This window comes from Podarcis gaigeae (assembly GCF_964106915.1).
Source record: "Podarcis gaigeae genome assembly, chromosome: 5".
NCBI classification, from domain to species: Eukaryota; Metazoa; Chordata; class Lepidosauria; order Squamata; family Lacertidae; genus Podarcis; species Podarcis gaigeae.
Genome location: NC_139681.1, coordinates 54,680,150 through 54,697,844, shown reverse-complemented (window position 1 = coordinate 54,697,844; position 17,695 = coordinate 54,680,150). Strand labels below are relative to the sequence as shown.

Here is a 17,695-nt window from a genome sequence, read left to right as displayed (position 1 = left end):
CACAGCACAATAAGCAGATTCTCTACCACTGAATGACACACCTGCTCCTGCAATTCCATTTACATGGCACTGGGTTTACACATATCAATCAGCAACTCTCTCCTGCCCAATCTACTTTCAATTCTGTGTTGAGATCCCTCATTGCTGGGGTTTGGGTTAGATGACCCTCGGGGTCCATTCCAACTCTACAATTCTATAGTTCTGTACAGTTGTGTACCATTCTGATTCAAGATGGCGGACTGAACGTTTCAAAACTGCACCAGTTTAAACCACTTCTTTCATACCTGAACTGATTTTTGTGTGTGTGTGGTTTCTAAGCAATGTTAGGCACTTTTCCCTAGTGAGATCACAAATGAATAAAGAAGGGTACCTAGAATAATAGTCAAGTATTTAAAGCTGACCCTGGCAGAAGGAAAGGAGAGGAGGAACAGGTGAAGGCAGGAACTGATGTATGTTGCAGCAAAACATTTATATGCATTGCCTCTAATGGGAGGAGGGAAATTTTGGGGGCCAGACCAGGCATATGCAAACTCCGGCTCTCTAGATGTTTGGGACTACAATTCCCATCATCCCTAGCTAACAGGACCAGTGGTCGGGGATGATGGGAATTGTAGTCCTAAACATCCAGAGGGCCGGAGTTTGCCTATGCCTGGGCCAGATGATTCATAATCTGATGGGGAAAAATGATCATATAACTGGCCATCAGCAGAAAAAAAGAAAACTGCTTTATCTTTCTTGTTCTCATTTCTTATATCTGGTGAAAAATAGTAGTTATAACCCAAAGCCTCTGCAAACATTTCAGTAGAGTTTATGGACTGGAGAAGTTATGCAAAAACTGTGTGTACACAGTCTACATAGAGGCTGTCCTTCTGAAACCACCTTGAATGAAATAAGATGAAACAAAAGCTGTGGCAGTTTCTCTCACTGGGACTTCCACAAGCATCCCCCTGTGGATTATGTCCAGCTTAAATCTAGTTCCATACTGTGATATCATTTGGGGGAGGGGGATGTTTTTAATTCTAGTATATTAAAATATTGCAGTCCCAAATTCTAGAGCGAGAGAAATCTTCTATTTCAGTCTTGATGTCACAACACCGGTACAGATATTTATAGTATACATTTTTTTCATGCAACAACAGGTCCAAACTGCTTCAGGCACAGTGAGCTAGTCTATTGTATGGCCCTGGTTGCAGTGCACACAGCTCTATGTGAAGTGAAGCCCAGAACAAACAGGCAGCCATCTTAAGCTCCTTTTATTGAACTAGGAATCACAAACGGAAACAAGCAGCAAAGATTTAAAGGCTCTGTACTTTACAATGCTGATTGCAGATACAGTTATCAGCAATGACATAAATAACTCATGACTGCATGTAACATTACCTAATTAATATTATATTAGCTATGAATGAGACTCTGTACCTATCTTTACACTTTAATCCTATGCACACCTATTTGGAAGTAAGTCCCATTGAGCACAGCAGGCCTTACTTCTGAGTAAGCATGCAAAGGAGTACACTGCTAATCATTTGTAAGGCAACTTGAGTGTCAGGCAGCAATTGTGTGTTTCTGTATGTAGTGCACATCAACCTTTCAACAACTGTACTTCACATTTTGTTTGCATTTGAAATTTCAACAGTTTCTGAAGTAAAATGTCAACATCACATTAAAATTCTGACCCAGGATTATAAGTTTATGAATAAACCAGGTAACATGAACTGGGTAAAGTAGTTTAAATGTTTATAGGCACTTGTGGGCATGTGTGTGCAGGTATAATACTGCCCTCCAGTGGCACACTGAAAGTTGCTTGGTTTGTGTGTGAGAACAGAACATAGTAATATATATTTAATGGTGGTCAGGATGTGTAACTATGACCTTTGACACCACAAGAGTCTCATGTGCTGCTCAGTTCTTCTTTTGCAAGTTAACTTCATTTTACTCATTCTTTTATCTCCATCTCCCTCACACACATACACACTTTCCTACTAACTATTATAGATGGAATAATTTCTCCTTTGGCTCCATTGTTGTTTTTCCAACTCCTTTTGTCTTGCATCACATTCCTCCTGCATTGCAAATATAACCAGTGGACTTTGTAATACTAATTCTGTAATTGAAGTATGTGCGGTTTAATGCAGTTTTCAGTTCTTTCCATTTACTGAAATCTTCTCCTCTCTATGTAAATTGGTTTTGAATGTGCATTGATTAAAAAAAAAACCCTGCAGAAAACAATCCTAAAATGATCAAATGTATGTCTGCATGTAGGTAAGACTATTTGGGCCTCAGTTATACTATGAACAAATGCAGACTTGTGGGATGGTTATTTTTTTAAAAACAACAACCCCCACACACAAATAGAGGGACTCTAGTGTATAGAGAGCCAGTGTGGTGTAGTAGTTAAGAGCGGTAGACTTGTAATCTGGTGAACCGGGTTCGCGTCTTCGCTCCTCCACATGCAGCTGCTGGGTGACCTTGGCTAGTCACACTTCTCTGAAGTCTCTCAGCCTCACTTACCTCATAGAGTGTTTGTTGTTGGGGAGGAAGGGAAAGGAGAATGTTAGCCGCTTTGAGACTCATTTGGGTAGTGAAAAAGCAGGATACCAAATCCAAACTCTTCTATATTTACATCAAATTTGCCTTCTGGGGGGCACTGTTTTATCAATGCACATGAATATACATGCACACTAATAAGCATTGCACAAAAAGATTTGTAAAGCATTTATCTGTGAAATCCAGATTGCTATGATTGAATCCTCACTCCTCCCACACTGGTAAAGAAAGAGAGGCATGGAGAGACACAAATGAACTGAAGGAGCAGAAAGCTATGAAGAAACTATGGATTTGTTCAGTATAGTGCTAAGGAGAAAGTTCTATCAGCACAAAGATTCCTCTTTGTGCAATGAAATGTTCTCTCCCCTTACCCCCTGAAGCACACTTAAATATTTTCTGAACTTTCCCTCCAGCCCTTATGCGGATGGCACAGGGTGTGGGCAGAGCAGAGGGGGTAAACCCCTGCACATGATTTAGTTGAATATTGCCCCACGGCTGCCCAGTGCTCTTGCTGAAATAAAAAACAGAGCAATGAAAATTTCAAACAAAATCATAGTGTTGGAAAGGACAGTATAATTTGTTTAGTCCAACCCCAAGCTCAACGTAAGATCTGCAGTGAAGGATGCAAGCATAGCATCCCTGAAACATGGTCATCTAATTTTTGCTGAAATGCCTCCAGCAGAGGGGAACTCCCAAGGCAGCCTTTCCCATCATCAACTGCTCTAATCATTGCAATGTTTCTCCTAATGTTTGGCTAAAATATGTTTCCCTAAAACTTCCACCCACTGGATCTAAGGCTGAGGAGGACAGCAACAGTCATATGGCACAGACAGCAAGGCTGCTCCATCTTTTGCATTGTAGCCCTTCACATACTGGAAGGCCACTATCATGCTGACTCTTAATCTTCTCGGGTCCAGGGCAAAAATCACCCAGTTCTTTCAAATATACCTCAGAGGACTTGATTCCTCTTCAACAAATTACTTGCATGCAGAGCAACCATGCTGAAAGGGGAGCACTCATGCAAGGTTCTAAATTGAACAAGGCGCCTCAATGCATAGAGAAAGCTCCCCATCACAGACCTTCTTCTCATCATGACTATGGCAAAGGAAGCAGCAAGAATTTGGGAGTAGGATGAAGGCCCCTTTCAACATGCTTGTCCTCCACACATAAGTAATGCTTGAAGGCAGCTTAGGTTTCCAGACCAGTTGTCCACCTATTTGTCAACTTCGACTCAGTTAGTTTTAGCAAACCTTTTCATTTAGGCATGCCTACCTAGGCAAATCCTTTAGTTGCCTAGATTTGTTCTAGAGGTTTTATCAATTTTTATCTGTGTTTTAGTGTTGATGGTTTCGTGTGTGTGTGTGTGTGTGTGTGTGTGTGTGTGTGTGTGTATATATTGTGGATTTTAGCTGTGTTTTGTTGCTCTCCCTTTAGGGAGTTCCTTGATTAAGTAGCTTATAAATCTTCCAAATAAATATATGCACCATGATCTATGCAGACAGAGTGAATGATAGCCTAATTCACTCGATCTATGCACACACACAATGGTGAAGAATCCTGATATCATGCAGAGAGCCAACTTGAGTAGAACGGACTGCCTGATATAGCTGACCCCCACCATGTGGGGTGGGGAGCTGCAGGAATGGGAAGACACAGGTAGGGGGCTAATGGGCTCATCTCTGTTTCCACATGATGGAAATCACATTGGGGAGGGTGAGAATATGAATAAATAGGGCTTGTTACTTCCAGCAAACATCAGCTGTGAGCTCTAAGCCCAGCTGAGAGTTAGAGAAGTTCAGTGCTACTTCCAGTGCTCTCACACAAGTACAGATGCATCACAAGACAAAACAAACCAATAAATGAACCAATAAATAAATCCTCCCCACACACAAGCCCTTATTTTGACAGCAGAGTCCTTCTAAATGAAATACTGACCTATTTTCATTAGTTCTCCTCCCCAGAGTTCCCTGTCACCTCAAATAATTCAAGGAGTCATTATTGCTGTCATATTATATAAGCTATAGAAACTACATCATCAAAGCATCCACCATTTCACAATTATTTCAGAGGAACAGATAGAGTACTATTTGTTTATTTATCACCCGCTCTTCACCCTAAGCTCCCACTAGGGACAACTGGTCTGGTAGGCTGGAGCTGTGGACTCACACTGCTGACACAAACTTTGTTGCATCTTACCTGGACATGGCTTGGGTTCAAGGTGGCAGTGAGGTCAGGAACCACTGGTGCACTTTCACAGCTGCAACCTCGCCACCAGCCTGTCCCACCCCAGCCCTGTCCAGGTCAGCCGCAGACACACAAGAAGGCAGCTCCCCCTCAACACACTGACAGCTACTGCTTTTGGCTGAAAGTCAGCTGATTCAGCTCTGTGTGGGTGCGTGGCTCCTGAATCAGTAGCAAAGCCACTATGGGCATGAACCACGATACTGGAAATGGGAGCAACTGGTGATATGAGAACTCAACACCAACTTCTCGTGGGGTGGGGAAGAAGTTTCAACCTTATATTATAAAATCCATGCAGTGCTATATTGTTCCACAGGAAATGCATAGCAATAAATAAAGAATAATTCCAGTAATGTGGCAGATTACAATCCTGTCCCTTCAGGAAGAATAGTAGAGAGGATGCTGGAGTCCCTGTTAAAAGCTGTATTACTCTTGTCTCCCTATAAAGGCTTATGATGACAATGTGCCAGTGTTACAATACTTTATGACCTCAGTGAGTCTGGGAATGCGAGAGGGAAAATATCTATATAATAATTTGTGGAATGCAATAAGCAGCCAAGTGCCGGAGGCGAGTTGGGTCAGTAGTAAATCTGGGATTCTATGTACTGCCTTCCTTTCCAATTTATGTTGGGGGAGGGTATCTGCAAGGCAGTCAATCTTCTTTCCTGATGTTCATTACCAGCATGAGGAGAAAATTACAAAGATGTGTAGTTTGTCAAGCAAGATAAAAGCAAAGCAAAGATAAAGTATAAACTTGGGGAAATTCTGCTTGGCTGAGGTGCATTGGGGGGGTGTCAATACACATGGCATCTTGAGTTTATGAAACAACATATCCAATTCTACAACTGGCATGTTTATACACAAAAGCACACCCATCACTAATTGAGTTCATTTCTGACATCTATAAGAATCACATCATAAAAGTGAGAATTTTGCCTTCATAGTAAAATCATCCCCTTTGTGGAAAATGGGTGATATGACCCTTAGGAAAACCCATGTGAATGTCATAGTATGGGCTGTGATCTCTCTCTGTCTTCTGGGAATCACACTTTTCCTGCATTGTATACTTCCCACTCATGCCTGTCCTTCTACAGTGCAGATTCCGGGAAGCAGTATAAACAGACCTTCTGGTGTGACTCGCAAGCAAGCATGGGCATTAACATTTCAAGTTTCAAATGTCTATCATGCAATAAGTATTGCTATGAATGAAAATGGTTAATGTATTCTTCATGAAATTTGCAGTGTTTGTTTGCCAACATTTGGGGGGGGGGATAAGAAGTTAAAATGCAGTCTCTTCCCTGCACACACCACTTGTGCATAATGAAAGGAAACAGTACCTGTTGTAGGTCTTCTGCTGTTCGTTTGTCTTCTCCTGTGACATCCTTATAAGGCAAAATAAAGAGTTCTGCTGATGTGGGTAAACCTGGCAGGATTGCCACCAAGATATGCTTACTGGAAATGCCTGTTACCTAGTATGCAGAAAGAAAGGGTGAAAGAAAGCATCACAGCCTTGAAATTAAGAGGACTAAAATCATTCAATCAGCTAAAATACCAATAGATAGATAGATAGATAGATAGATAGATAGATAGTGAGTGGAATCCAAGGTTGCACAAGCAGACTTTGGCTTGTGTAATGAGCTTTTCCCCCCAAGCTTCCTGCAATCTTCCAAGGCAGATTTTGAGGCACTGGGTTGCATGGGGAAGTTGTTCCACCCCCTTAATCATTTTGGTTGCCCTGTTCTGAACCTATTCCAAGCCCACAATATCCTTTTTGGAGTGAGATGACTCCTTTTTGGAGTGCCAGTGACACGTGCTGTTTACAAAATAGAGAAATATTTTTCTGGAATACACAATATTCCATAGATTTTTATAATGGCATTATGATATTTGCATTTTTTTATTTTCAGTTCCTTTCCAAATGGTCCCTAGCATGGAATTAGCTTCTTTTACAGCCACCTCACACATCTCCACTGAGCTATCTACCATCATCCCAAGGTCTCATTCCTGGTCAGTTCCCACCAAATCAGAACCCATGAACGTTTATGTGAAATTAAGATATTTTTTTTGCCTCAACACACAACACTGTTCATCTATGCTTGAGCTTCTGAAATTCCCTCCCTCCAAATTTCACCCAAAAATCTGGTGGTTTGACGTGGTTGGTCATTGCTGTTGTGGAACAAGTTGCTTTTCACACAGTTAAACTCCCTTACAACCCCTTAACATTCCCTGCTGAGAAATTCATACAGAGAAAAACAGATTGCTTATCCAAGAGAAGCTAGAGAAAGTGGACTATTGTGAAGGGTTCCCCCAAAATATGTATTCACAAACACGCTTGCTCTGTTGTCACAAACACTGTGTCAATCACACTGACTTCAGTAGAACTGCACCAGTTTCACAGGCTAGATAATTTCTTCCCCAAGAATATGGGTTCCAGTACTCCCTTGCCCTGTGTTCTGGAACACCTACTCTACAGAGAAAAGGTGGCAAAGGAATGTGCATTTCAGTTTTTGATTCCATATTGCTAAGTGAATGCAGCAGGGGTGATTAATGAAGTGCATTATCAACGCTCAGGCACAGGGTAGCCCTCAGTGACCTGGAAAGCCTTGGTGTACTGTCTGAATGCCACTACGGTAGTGGATAAAATGCTGCAATGAAGCAGTGCAAACTGAAGGTAAAATGAGATGAAGACTGCAAGCTGGATATCTAAACTGCTTCTCTCTCTAGCTACAAATGAAATAAGATACATTTTCACATATTTCAGTATGTGGCAAAAGAGAAACATATTGTTACAGATGCAAGAACATGTCAGAGGTGGCTTCCTCTTGGAGCCATGAGGAACTCACTGGAGAGTTTCTGCAAGTGGTATTATAGAGGGGTTCCTGCAGGTGAGAGCTTCCAAAGTGAGTGCTGGACAGAGGGAAAGAAATGCATCACACAGAAGTGACAACTTATTTCCGCACTTACGTCCACCAGAGCATTCTTGATGACTCGACTGATGTCTCGTCTCCATTCAGGAATGTCTGGGTTGTAGTCGTCCAGATTTGGAGAGAACGATAACCGTAGCGATTGAAATTGCTCTAGGGGAAGACGGGATGGAGAGAACGAAAAGGCTATTATGAGTGAAAACTCCTGGGTCGTGGCTACTGAATTTTTAAAATGTGCTTGGCTTTCTAATCAATTAGATTGATGTGCATATTGGACAACACAGCTTGATTAACATTCTGATCCTATCACTCGGCTGTGCCAGCAAATAACTGTTTAGAATTAGATCTACCAATTGTTCAATCAGAACAACATTCTTTATGATGATGCCCTGGTGTAGCAGGAAGGATGGAAAGGGATGGGGGCGGGGGAACCTACAATATTATTATTATTATTATTATTATTATTATTATTATTATTACACTGAGGGTATAGTGAAGCTTTCCCCCCCCCCATCTGTATATCTATCTATCTGTGCATCTGTCTATCCCTGTAACTATCTACCTGTCTGTGTAGCCATCTATTTTACAAGGAATTTAAATGGCACTTGAAAGGTTTTTGGAAAAGTTGCAAAAGTTCAGCTAACCACAATGTAGCCTAAAAAGAGAGAGGGAGATGCCAGGGCCATGGTAGGTGTATGAATCAGTTGTTGGATGTCTTGTCTTTGTACAGTTTTACATTATTATGTTATATCTGTGCTTTGCCCCATTATCAGAACGGTGCATGATGTTACTTAAATCCTGTAAACCCAAACAACATCCAAGGTCTCCTGAGCTGGTTCTGAAGTGATACTTCAGGTCTGCTTCTAATTAAATCAACTTTAACTTTGCTTTGACACAGAGTAAACTGCTACTGTTTGACACTGAGTAAATTGTTAATGCAGGTAAGTCTGGAGCCTTATTGGCAATCAGCTCATTAAGTGTTAATGGTCCATAAACCAGGGGACGGAACCTGCATTCCATCAGGCAGAGCCCTCATTTGCATTAATTGCTTTGATTCCCTCCTCCCTTTCTGTATCTCCCCAAAATGCCAGCATCTTACGTAGCAATTAGGGTGTTTGTCTTTTGAAAGGATACAAATGAAACACTCCAAAACATCCCTCAAAATAAGAGAGGCTGCATGGCAATTATTTTAAAGTGCTAAACAGCAGGGGAACCGAGACTGGGGATTTAGGAGAAGTGTTATACTGAGCTCTATGCAAGTTAGATTTGCAGGAGCTCTGAGCATAACATTTACATTTTACAACTTGGATTTCTTTTCACCAAAACAACCTTGGGAACATCAAATGGGGGAAATGCAAATGGTAAGTGCATTTTGGCAGAAAGTATTTTTTAGTTTGCACACGAGGGAAAATATATGGAAATGTTTAAGCGCCACCCCCTACCCCTAATACCCCAACAACATCTCTTATCCATGCTACTCTTGAGGCTTCTGCAATTTGGCAAAAGTGTTGAGTGCTGTTCCACTAAAGTGAGAGTCCAAGTCTATTGTGTCAGTTCACACTCTATTTTGAACACTGCATATTATGTGTGTCTTTTCAATCAGGTTTATGTCCAGTTTGTTGAGAGACAACTAAGTATGGTAAGTGTAGGCATAGGACCACAGGTGCAATGAATGTTAGGGTGGCATTAGGCTTCAGCACTTGAACTGAGCATGTGTTGCCACTATGGATACAGAACAATAGAGGTTTGGGAGATGTGTTTCCCAGATGTGTTTTTATGTGGGTGTGAGTGCAAAAAAAAAAGAAAGAAAGAAAGAAAAATGCAGTCCTGAACTTCATGGATGTTCTTTAATTCAGGTCCTTGCAGCTATGCAGAACTCCATAAAATGTAAGAGCATCAAACCTTCACAGCTGCCCTTCTTGACAACTTGATCTTACAGATACATTCCCCCTTGAAAGGTGTTATCTTGTCTGTGTCCTTAGTTCCTTCTTCTCTGTGTAACATGTGTGTGGGGTGTGTGTATGACAGGACAACCGTTACAGTAGTCTAAGAAATGAATCAATAACAGTGAACAAGATAGGGCTCACCATACACTGCAATCATCTTGGTGTCTTGCAGAATGGCATTTCCTGCAGAAACCTGCACTGTGATAGTGTTCATCCCTTCAGTGGAGAATGTAAACGCAATGCTCCCTTCAAGGGTGATCAGTGGCTGCAAAGGTAAAAGAAGAAAGCAGGGAAGGTACTTAATGCTCTGGCTTGCCTTTTTTTCAGTTGCACAGAGTCTGGCCAAGGACCCTTCTCCTAAACCTGCTGCTGAAAATAGACTTGGATTAAGGATGCTCAGTACTGTTGGCCTGAAGAAGGGAACCATGGAAATATTGAGCAACAAAATAAATAAATAGCCACACCCACCCACCCAAACACCAGGATTCCTAGAAGCTCCAATTTGAGGAAGGATAAGTGGAACATTGATTGGCAGTCTTATCCATTTCAACACTATGAACACAATCCAGACCACAGGGTACAGCAAGAAGAAAACAGATGAGCTGGAAATATGACTCTGTAGATTAACGCAGGTGACTCAAGGCAGTCAGCATACAGGTGGACAAACACCTCCCAAAATAACCAGCCAATTCTCATATTTCAAAATATGAGAAGGAAACTCTTCCATGGAACCATTTTAGATATCAGTAGTTATGATGGGGACAGTTTTTGGTATTGTTGCTGATCTTGAGAAAAATAACCCTTAACACTGCAGCCCCTAACACATGCATGAAGTTATTTTACATGAGGATCCTTTTATTACCTATGCTCACAGTAACATAGAGACAAAGATAATGTGTATTTCCATCTTATCAAAGGGCAGTACAGGTCAAAATTATCACTGGATGTGAATGGATATAAAAATAAAATAAGACTTAATGAAGCCTCTGCAAAAGTGCTTAAGAACAATCAGTTCAGCTGGTGGCAAAAGTGTTGCAGATTTCTGGCTTTCAATCAGTGACAAATAATTCAAGGTTTATGCAATAAGATCCTGGAAACAAGCATGAGGAATGTATCCTCACAGGTGGCATGAACAAAGGGGAAAATATAAGGGAATGTAAAAGTTGGAACAGAAAAGAGGGAGAAGACCTGAAGGAGCGTCTCCACCCCCATCGTTCTGCCCGGACACTGAGGTCCAGTGCTGAGGGCCTTCTGGCGGTTCCCTCACTGCGAGAAGCCGAGTTACAGGGAACCAGGCAAAGGGCCTTCTCACTGGTGGCGCCACCCTGTGGAATGCCCTCCCACCAGATGTCAAAGAGAAAAACAGCTACCAGACTTTTAGAAGACATCTGAAGGCAGCCCTGTTTAGGGAAGCTTTTAATGTGTGACAGACTATTGTATTTTAATATTATGTTGGAAGCTGCCCAGAGTGGCTGGGGAAACCCAGCCAGATGGGCGGGGTATAAATAATATATTATTATTATTATTAGTTACCATTATTTCAAGGAAAAAATAAACAAATAGCAAAAGCAAAAAAGACACAAATGGATTACCCTTTCATATGTCGCTCTAAATCGTAATAGGAAACCTTTTGCAGCCTTAGGGCTGCATTCTGTAGTGGGGTTCCCAGGGGCCATACAGAAAGACCAGAAGGGCCATGTTGGGCTCCCAAGCCTGAGTTTACCCATCTTTGCTCAAAGTATTAATAATCCATCTTACATCTTAAATCATATACTGTATATGAATTCATTAGAATGGTGCATTATGTTTGCCACCTACTAACTGAGAACTGCCATGGTTCCCCGCAACAATGTCCTTGCTACATCAACTACCCCACTTATACAACCGAAGTCCTTTGGCTCACGAGATACTGTATAGGCAACCAAGTATTAAAGCTTGACACAATACAAACTACTTTGCTTTTGAGATACTATAGTTGCATCAATGCAGGGGGTTCTGTAGTAGCTACTGTCATCTTAATACTAGAGTTTCCTTTCCTTTACTTTCTCTTTCATCTTAGAGAGCTACCACTCCTGGTTTCTGCACCACTTCCACCCCATGTTTAAGCACCGCTACCTGGCTGTTGCCACAGCAATAGTATCCAAAAGAAAGCAGCACAATGGCCACTCCATAGCACACCCAATCCCACTGGTAACAGCTTGTATCAGACACCTCATTTGAGCCTATATATCTTGCCTTGCACCAGAGACAAAGAATCAGATACGCAGTAGCAAGCAAGGGAACTGGAACTAGCAGGCAGTTTCATAGACTGGCCTAATTTCACAAAGGCCGCCGCCAGAAATTTTATGCAGTGCAAGTCTCCCTCTTGTCACCACGACTTATTTATTAGTACTTATTAAGTATATTTTGTAGCTCGCCCTTCATTGGGCGAACCCAGGGTAGGTTAAATAGTCTGACAAATAAGAGCAGGCAAAAAGGCGGCAGATTTAAAATTTACAGCCATTTATGTGGCAAGAGGTGTCATATATAAACGAAACTGAGATAAGGGAAACAGACTGCATATCTGTGTTACACCTGAACTGACCCTGGATATATGAAAAATTATTCAGTCATGCTAGCAGCTGCCACCACCCTAAAGAGCCGTGACTAAACTTTTGGGAGGTTAGTTGAATGTCGCTGCCCTACCACCCTGTCAACTATCTCCTGCTAGTGTGAGCTCTCCTAACTTCCTATTGAAATTCAAAGTAGCCTTAGAAGAGTCTAGCAACACAATTTATCAGGCACCGATTAAAGATTTTTCTCCCCCCAGTGAACAAATGAGGGTGGGTAGTGGGTTATTTTGGCATACTCTTTTATGCTAACTACTGTCCGTAGGCAGGGAAATGTACTACATGTCATTTCACTTCTCTTGGAATGTGGTAATGAGGCATTCTTGCAGCTTAACAGCACAAATGAGAACTTCGTATAGGTTTAGCATTATGAAAAGAGTAGGAGTTGGGACTCTCGGCAAATATTCCTTTTTACTAGTGCTACAGAGCACAACACACTGTAAAATACAGTTTCAAACCCTGGAGCAGTGCAGAGACATCATCAGCCGAACTCAGAACTTTATGTCTGAAGTCTGGGTTTGTAACATGAGGGTTTTTTTTTTTTTAAAAAAAAAAAAGCTTGCATTTTACATAAGGAAAGGAAAAAAGCCCCAAATCTTGGAATCTTTGATAATCTGTCACTCTGCAGTTTTCTCAGTTTGATCTCTTCAGCCGTGTCCAATGGGGGATTAGTGATTTGCATAAAATGCAAATTAGGCCTAAACAGAGACAGTTAAGCAAGTTTTTTAAAAAAGCTGATTTGCAACATAAAAGTGCTGAGAGTTGCTCTCTGTGATTTGCAGGGCCCTGTAAGCTGTTCCCTGAGAGAAATCACAAGCCCCGTGATAATGTTATTATGTCACAATTTAACAATTAATTTATCTCCATGAAATACAAACCTCAGTGTTATTTCCAAACCACCAGATATAAGTCAGTGTTCCAACTTGACTGGGCCACAGGACTGCCGTGGCATTAACTTCTTTGTTCTTTGTTGTCACAAAGGGCAACGATAAATGGACATGTTCCAAAGGACCTGGAAACAAGAGAGAATGGAGAAAAGTGTAGATGAGTCTAGTTTTATGAATTAACACTATGCTCGTCTTTGACCCCACTCTTGGTTTCAATAAGGGCTGCAGACTACTTCCCACAAATTCTTATTTCAACACCGGTTGCAATCCTGTGTGAACTTATTTGAGAGGAAGCCCCAGTGGGACTTATTGCTGAGGAAATAAATATAAGACTCAGTTATAAGGCTTCCACAGCCTCTGTATTCTTTATTCACTGACTCTGGGAAGCCATGGTCAGTCACAGCTTCCTAGTGCATATTCTTTTAGTATACATAGAAGATTATTATACACAACGCAGTAGAGATGGGATTCACACTCTAACCCAGAAGTAACTTTCATGCAGGAACGTTGCCATATGTAGAACAACCCTGCTCCGTATAGCTATTCTTAAGGTGAGCTGAAAAATGCTGATGGAATTTGACCTTGTCAGGCCATGCTATTTTTTCCACCACATTTACCAGATTACAGGTGCATATCAGAAGGTTTTGTGATGGATGCTGTAGCACAGTCTATGATTAGGTTGGGAATGCTAAGGCAGCTTGCAGTGTTAGGCTTTCTGATTGAGTATCAATCTCAAACACAAGCCCACACCCAAAGGAGTGCAGTTCTCCAGATTTTGTGAGTGTTCTTTTCTCAATAACACATTGCATGGGCAATTTATAGGATTAAAAGTGGCTAATTAGGATGAAAAGGACATTATCTGATATCAGAAGCAAATAAAAACTTTCCTTTCTACACACAGATTGCTCTCACTATGACAGTCCAAAGCATATTAGCAAAACAAGTAGTATTTTACAGAGGACCCCCAATTTCACCACATCCTGTTATAGCGTAAGCAGGGCTTCAAAACCCCTTAACATAAGACCATGCATAGGTGTTACCCACCAGAGAGACAATTCTTGCCAAGAGGAAGCATTGGTCTGAGCACCAAATAACTGAATATGAGAGCTGTAACTTTTGTTGCACTGTGACAAATAGACCACCTTTTCACTCAAACCTAAGTGCTCCAGCAAGTAATAGTCTGCTTGTTTTAAAACATATACTTGCAAACAATCCAATGTACAACATGGACTCAAGCCTCCAAACTCCAAATGCAGCTTAGGCAAACTATCACCATACATTTATCTGGTGTTCTGAATGATCAGAAACACATGATATGTGTACTGACACGATTGCTTATTGAATTGTTTGGATCTGGATAATTAAATTTAATTATTTGATTCTAATTATAAACCAGCTGTATCTGGGAGAAGTGGCACTATGACAATTCTGGATAAGGATTTCAGAACAGCAACTTTCAAATGGTAAAGATAATGAGCAAAATCTTTGCTACGCAGAAGCCAACCAAGCAAATATAGATGGCCATATCCTCAGGAGACATTAAGTGGTAATTGGCTGAGTTAATACAGGGGTGTTGCTTTTTCTTGGGAATATATTGCATTAACGGGGGGGTGGGGGGGCTTACAGATTGATAGGAAGAGTGTTGTAGGTCAACAGCAAATATATCTATTTCTAGCAAGGATCCGTTCCAAAGCACTTCATAACTTCTTCACAAATCTAGTCTCCTTTTTTATGCAAAGAGAATTTGCAAAATATCAGGAAAAGAATAGATTTATACTTGGCCCTACTGCCCTCTGCCTCTCATATGGAACAATTTATTTTGAAAATAAAGAGAAGGAGGAAAGGAAAGAAATGCAACAATACCCTGAGAAAACAAGTTTTCCCACCAAGTTTAACAAGGTAAGATTCTTCTCCCCACATAGGTTATATTTAGAGTGGTGGAATGGTATCATAGCTGTTGTTTTCCTGCAAGCATTTTCAAGGCTGAGGCTTATTATCACATCCCTTTATTTCTATTACAAAATATCCATACACAATATGGAAGAAGGCGTAGCACGCTACAGCACAATTAAGAGAAAGGCTGTAGCTCAGTGGTGGAACATTTATTTCCTTCTAAGATTCCTTGCACGCCTTTCACCATAAGGTCACAGGGTAGGTTATAATAATAAAAAAATACAAATTAAAAAATCAAATTAAAACAAGCAAACATGCAGAAACAATCCAAATGAGATGGAACATTTTGGATGCAGAAAATCCAGGTTCAATCCCTGGCATCTCTAGGTAGGACTAGGAATACCCCAGCCTGAAACCCAGGAAAGTCACCAGCAGTCATTGTAGAGACAATGCTGAGCTATATGGGCTGATGGTGAGAGTCGGTATTAGGTAGCTTCCTACGCTCCCAATGAAATTTGATTTCTTTCCATTATTATTATTATTCAATCTACATCTTACCGAGGAACCCAGTGTGGATTTTTTTATACCTCTTGACTTTTGTTCATGTCAGGACTTATCTAGACATGGCGCTGGGATCCCACCAAAACTACACCTTTGCATAGCTTCAAGAGAACAGGTCTCTGTTGATACTGGTAGGAGTTATGGAGAGCTGCTGCTTTATCCTATCTTTAGAAATGCGACTACTTGTAGGTGTTCACACAATACAATGAGGCGGAAATGACCACAAGCTACCCATGACTAGGGATGGAAGGATCTATCAATTTAGGTTCTCTCTTAATTACTCATTTTTCCAGTCTTAAATCAGTTCTCCACATTTCTTAAGCAATTTCATGGAAATTCTTCAACCTTTCAGAGTGAATTTCTCCTGATACCTTTTGCATGCAGTTTTGATTAAAGCACACATTTTTGCAAGCAATTGCTTCTAATATAATGTATATTAGCATGTTATTTTCATGAACGTATTCATTTTACACATATTTTTTCCTAATTGATGCATTTTTGTAAGCAATGCTTGGCTGCATTACTGCATTGCAATATTTAGACAAGTGCAAATTTTAAAGGATGCTTGTGTTTTTGTTCACATATTGTATTTTTTTAAAAAAATACAAATTTGATAAATTTGGCTTCAGATGCAAACTGAAATGAATTTCCCATCCCTACCCATTACTACTCTCTTTTAACTCTCTAGGTTCTGCTTACTAGCATTATACATGAAAATTCATGACAGTAGATTTGGGAGATGGGGACCAGTTCTGTGTTCTGAACTTTTAGGAGCTGAACAAAATGAAGCAGAAACAATATATTGGTGTCACTTCCTATCTTCATTAGAAACCTTTTTATTAAAGCTGTAATGTGCAAAATGGCAACATCTGTTAAGAATGTTGGATATTCAGGATTGTATTTCCAACTACGGTAAGTCATACTCACGCCTCAAAATCAATGGACTTTAGTTCATCATGTCCATTGATTTCAATATGTCTGCCCTGAGTGTTACTTAATTGGATTCAGGTCTTCTCACCTAACTGGTGTAATCAGCTCTAAACTATTATACAAGCCAGCATAATGTTTGATTATATTATTTACATTGTATATGCATGGAATGTTTCGTGGAAGTGGTAGTACATGTAGATTGTTTGTTACATGCATTTTCACTTAAGAAGAGGGGTGGGGACGCTCCACATGTGAGGCCAAGTTTCCTGCAATAAGTGCACATAATGGAAAATGGATATCTGAACTGGAAATTTGAAAAGTTGTTCACCAGATGTAATATGTGTTATGCCAGCTAGATACAATATTGGCCTAACCAGGAGACCTCTTTCATTACATGCAGTCAGAGCAATCTGTGTTTGTGCAATGGAATCAAATATGTATTAAGCTATTATTAATTAATTATCCAAACTTGGCCTTGAGTACTCTGGTTAACATCCAGTATTTTAGTTTCATCCAATGTAATAGGCTGAACAAACTCAGCCATTTAGTTCTAATTGAAGCAGGCACATTCTGAATATTACAGAATCATAGAAAAATAGAGTTGGGAGGGACAACGAGGGTCATCTAGTCTAACCCTCAGCAATGCAGGAATCTCAACACATGGCCCCACCCAGCTTGAAACCCTACCAGACCATGCTTAGCTTTGCAAATGTGCTAGCAGTTTTATTGCTGCCCCGTTAGAACAGTTCACAAAAAGTGACTTATGAATGAGTAGAACATAGATTCTCCTTTGAGATCTGAACAGCTTCTAGTGTGTGTGTGTTTGTGCGTGTTTTAAATCACCAAAGCGGGTAATTATGATTAACTTCTGAAATCAGTGTGTTAGAAAACAAAAAAATGCAGCTTTGAAAATGCAGCTTTGGAACAGCAGGTGGTGTTGTACTCCTATCTACACAATATTGATAGCAATAAAAATACACATTACTTTTTCTTGCAGAGTTGGACAACCTTTTATGATATTGGGGTCAATTGTTATTTAAAACTTTTCAAGCCAATCTAAAAATATAGGGTTTGCCTCCACAAGGACCATTCATGTTCATGGAACTGGTATATCCTGTTTTCCTCACTCTGTGTATGAGGCATTAGTGTGCTTTTTT

The 17,695-nt window shown here is 40.6% G+C and overlaps 1 protein-coding gene across 8 annotated transcripts in view; it reads right to left on the bottom strand.

Annotated features, from left to right (window-relative positions):
* Positions 1-17,695, bottom strand: part of SORCS1 (sortilin related VPS10 domain containing receptor 1) — a 435,672-nt gene that overhangs the window by 79,389 nt on the left and 338,588 nt on the right. For all 8 annotated transcript variants that reach the window (XM_083741539.1, XM_083741538.1, XM_083741541.1 and 5 more), the window contains exons 20-23: positions 13,146-13,279; positions 9,800-9,923; positions 7,753-7,865; positions 6,126-6,257 (exon numbers count right to left, since the gene is read on the bottom strand). In XM_083741539.1, the coding sequence (XP_083597665.1) occupies positions 6,126-6,257; positions 7,753-7,865; positions 9,800-9,923; positions 13,146-13,279 (503 nt within the window). The remainder of the gene's footprint in view (positions 1-6,125; positions 6,258-7,752; positions 7,866-9,799; positions 9,924-13,145; positions 13,280-17,695) is intronic.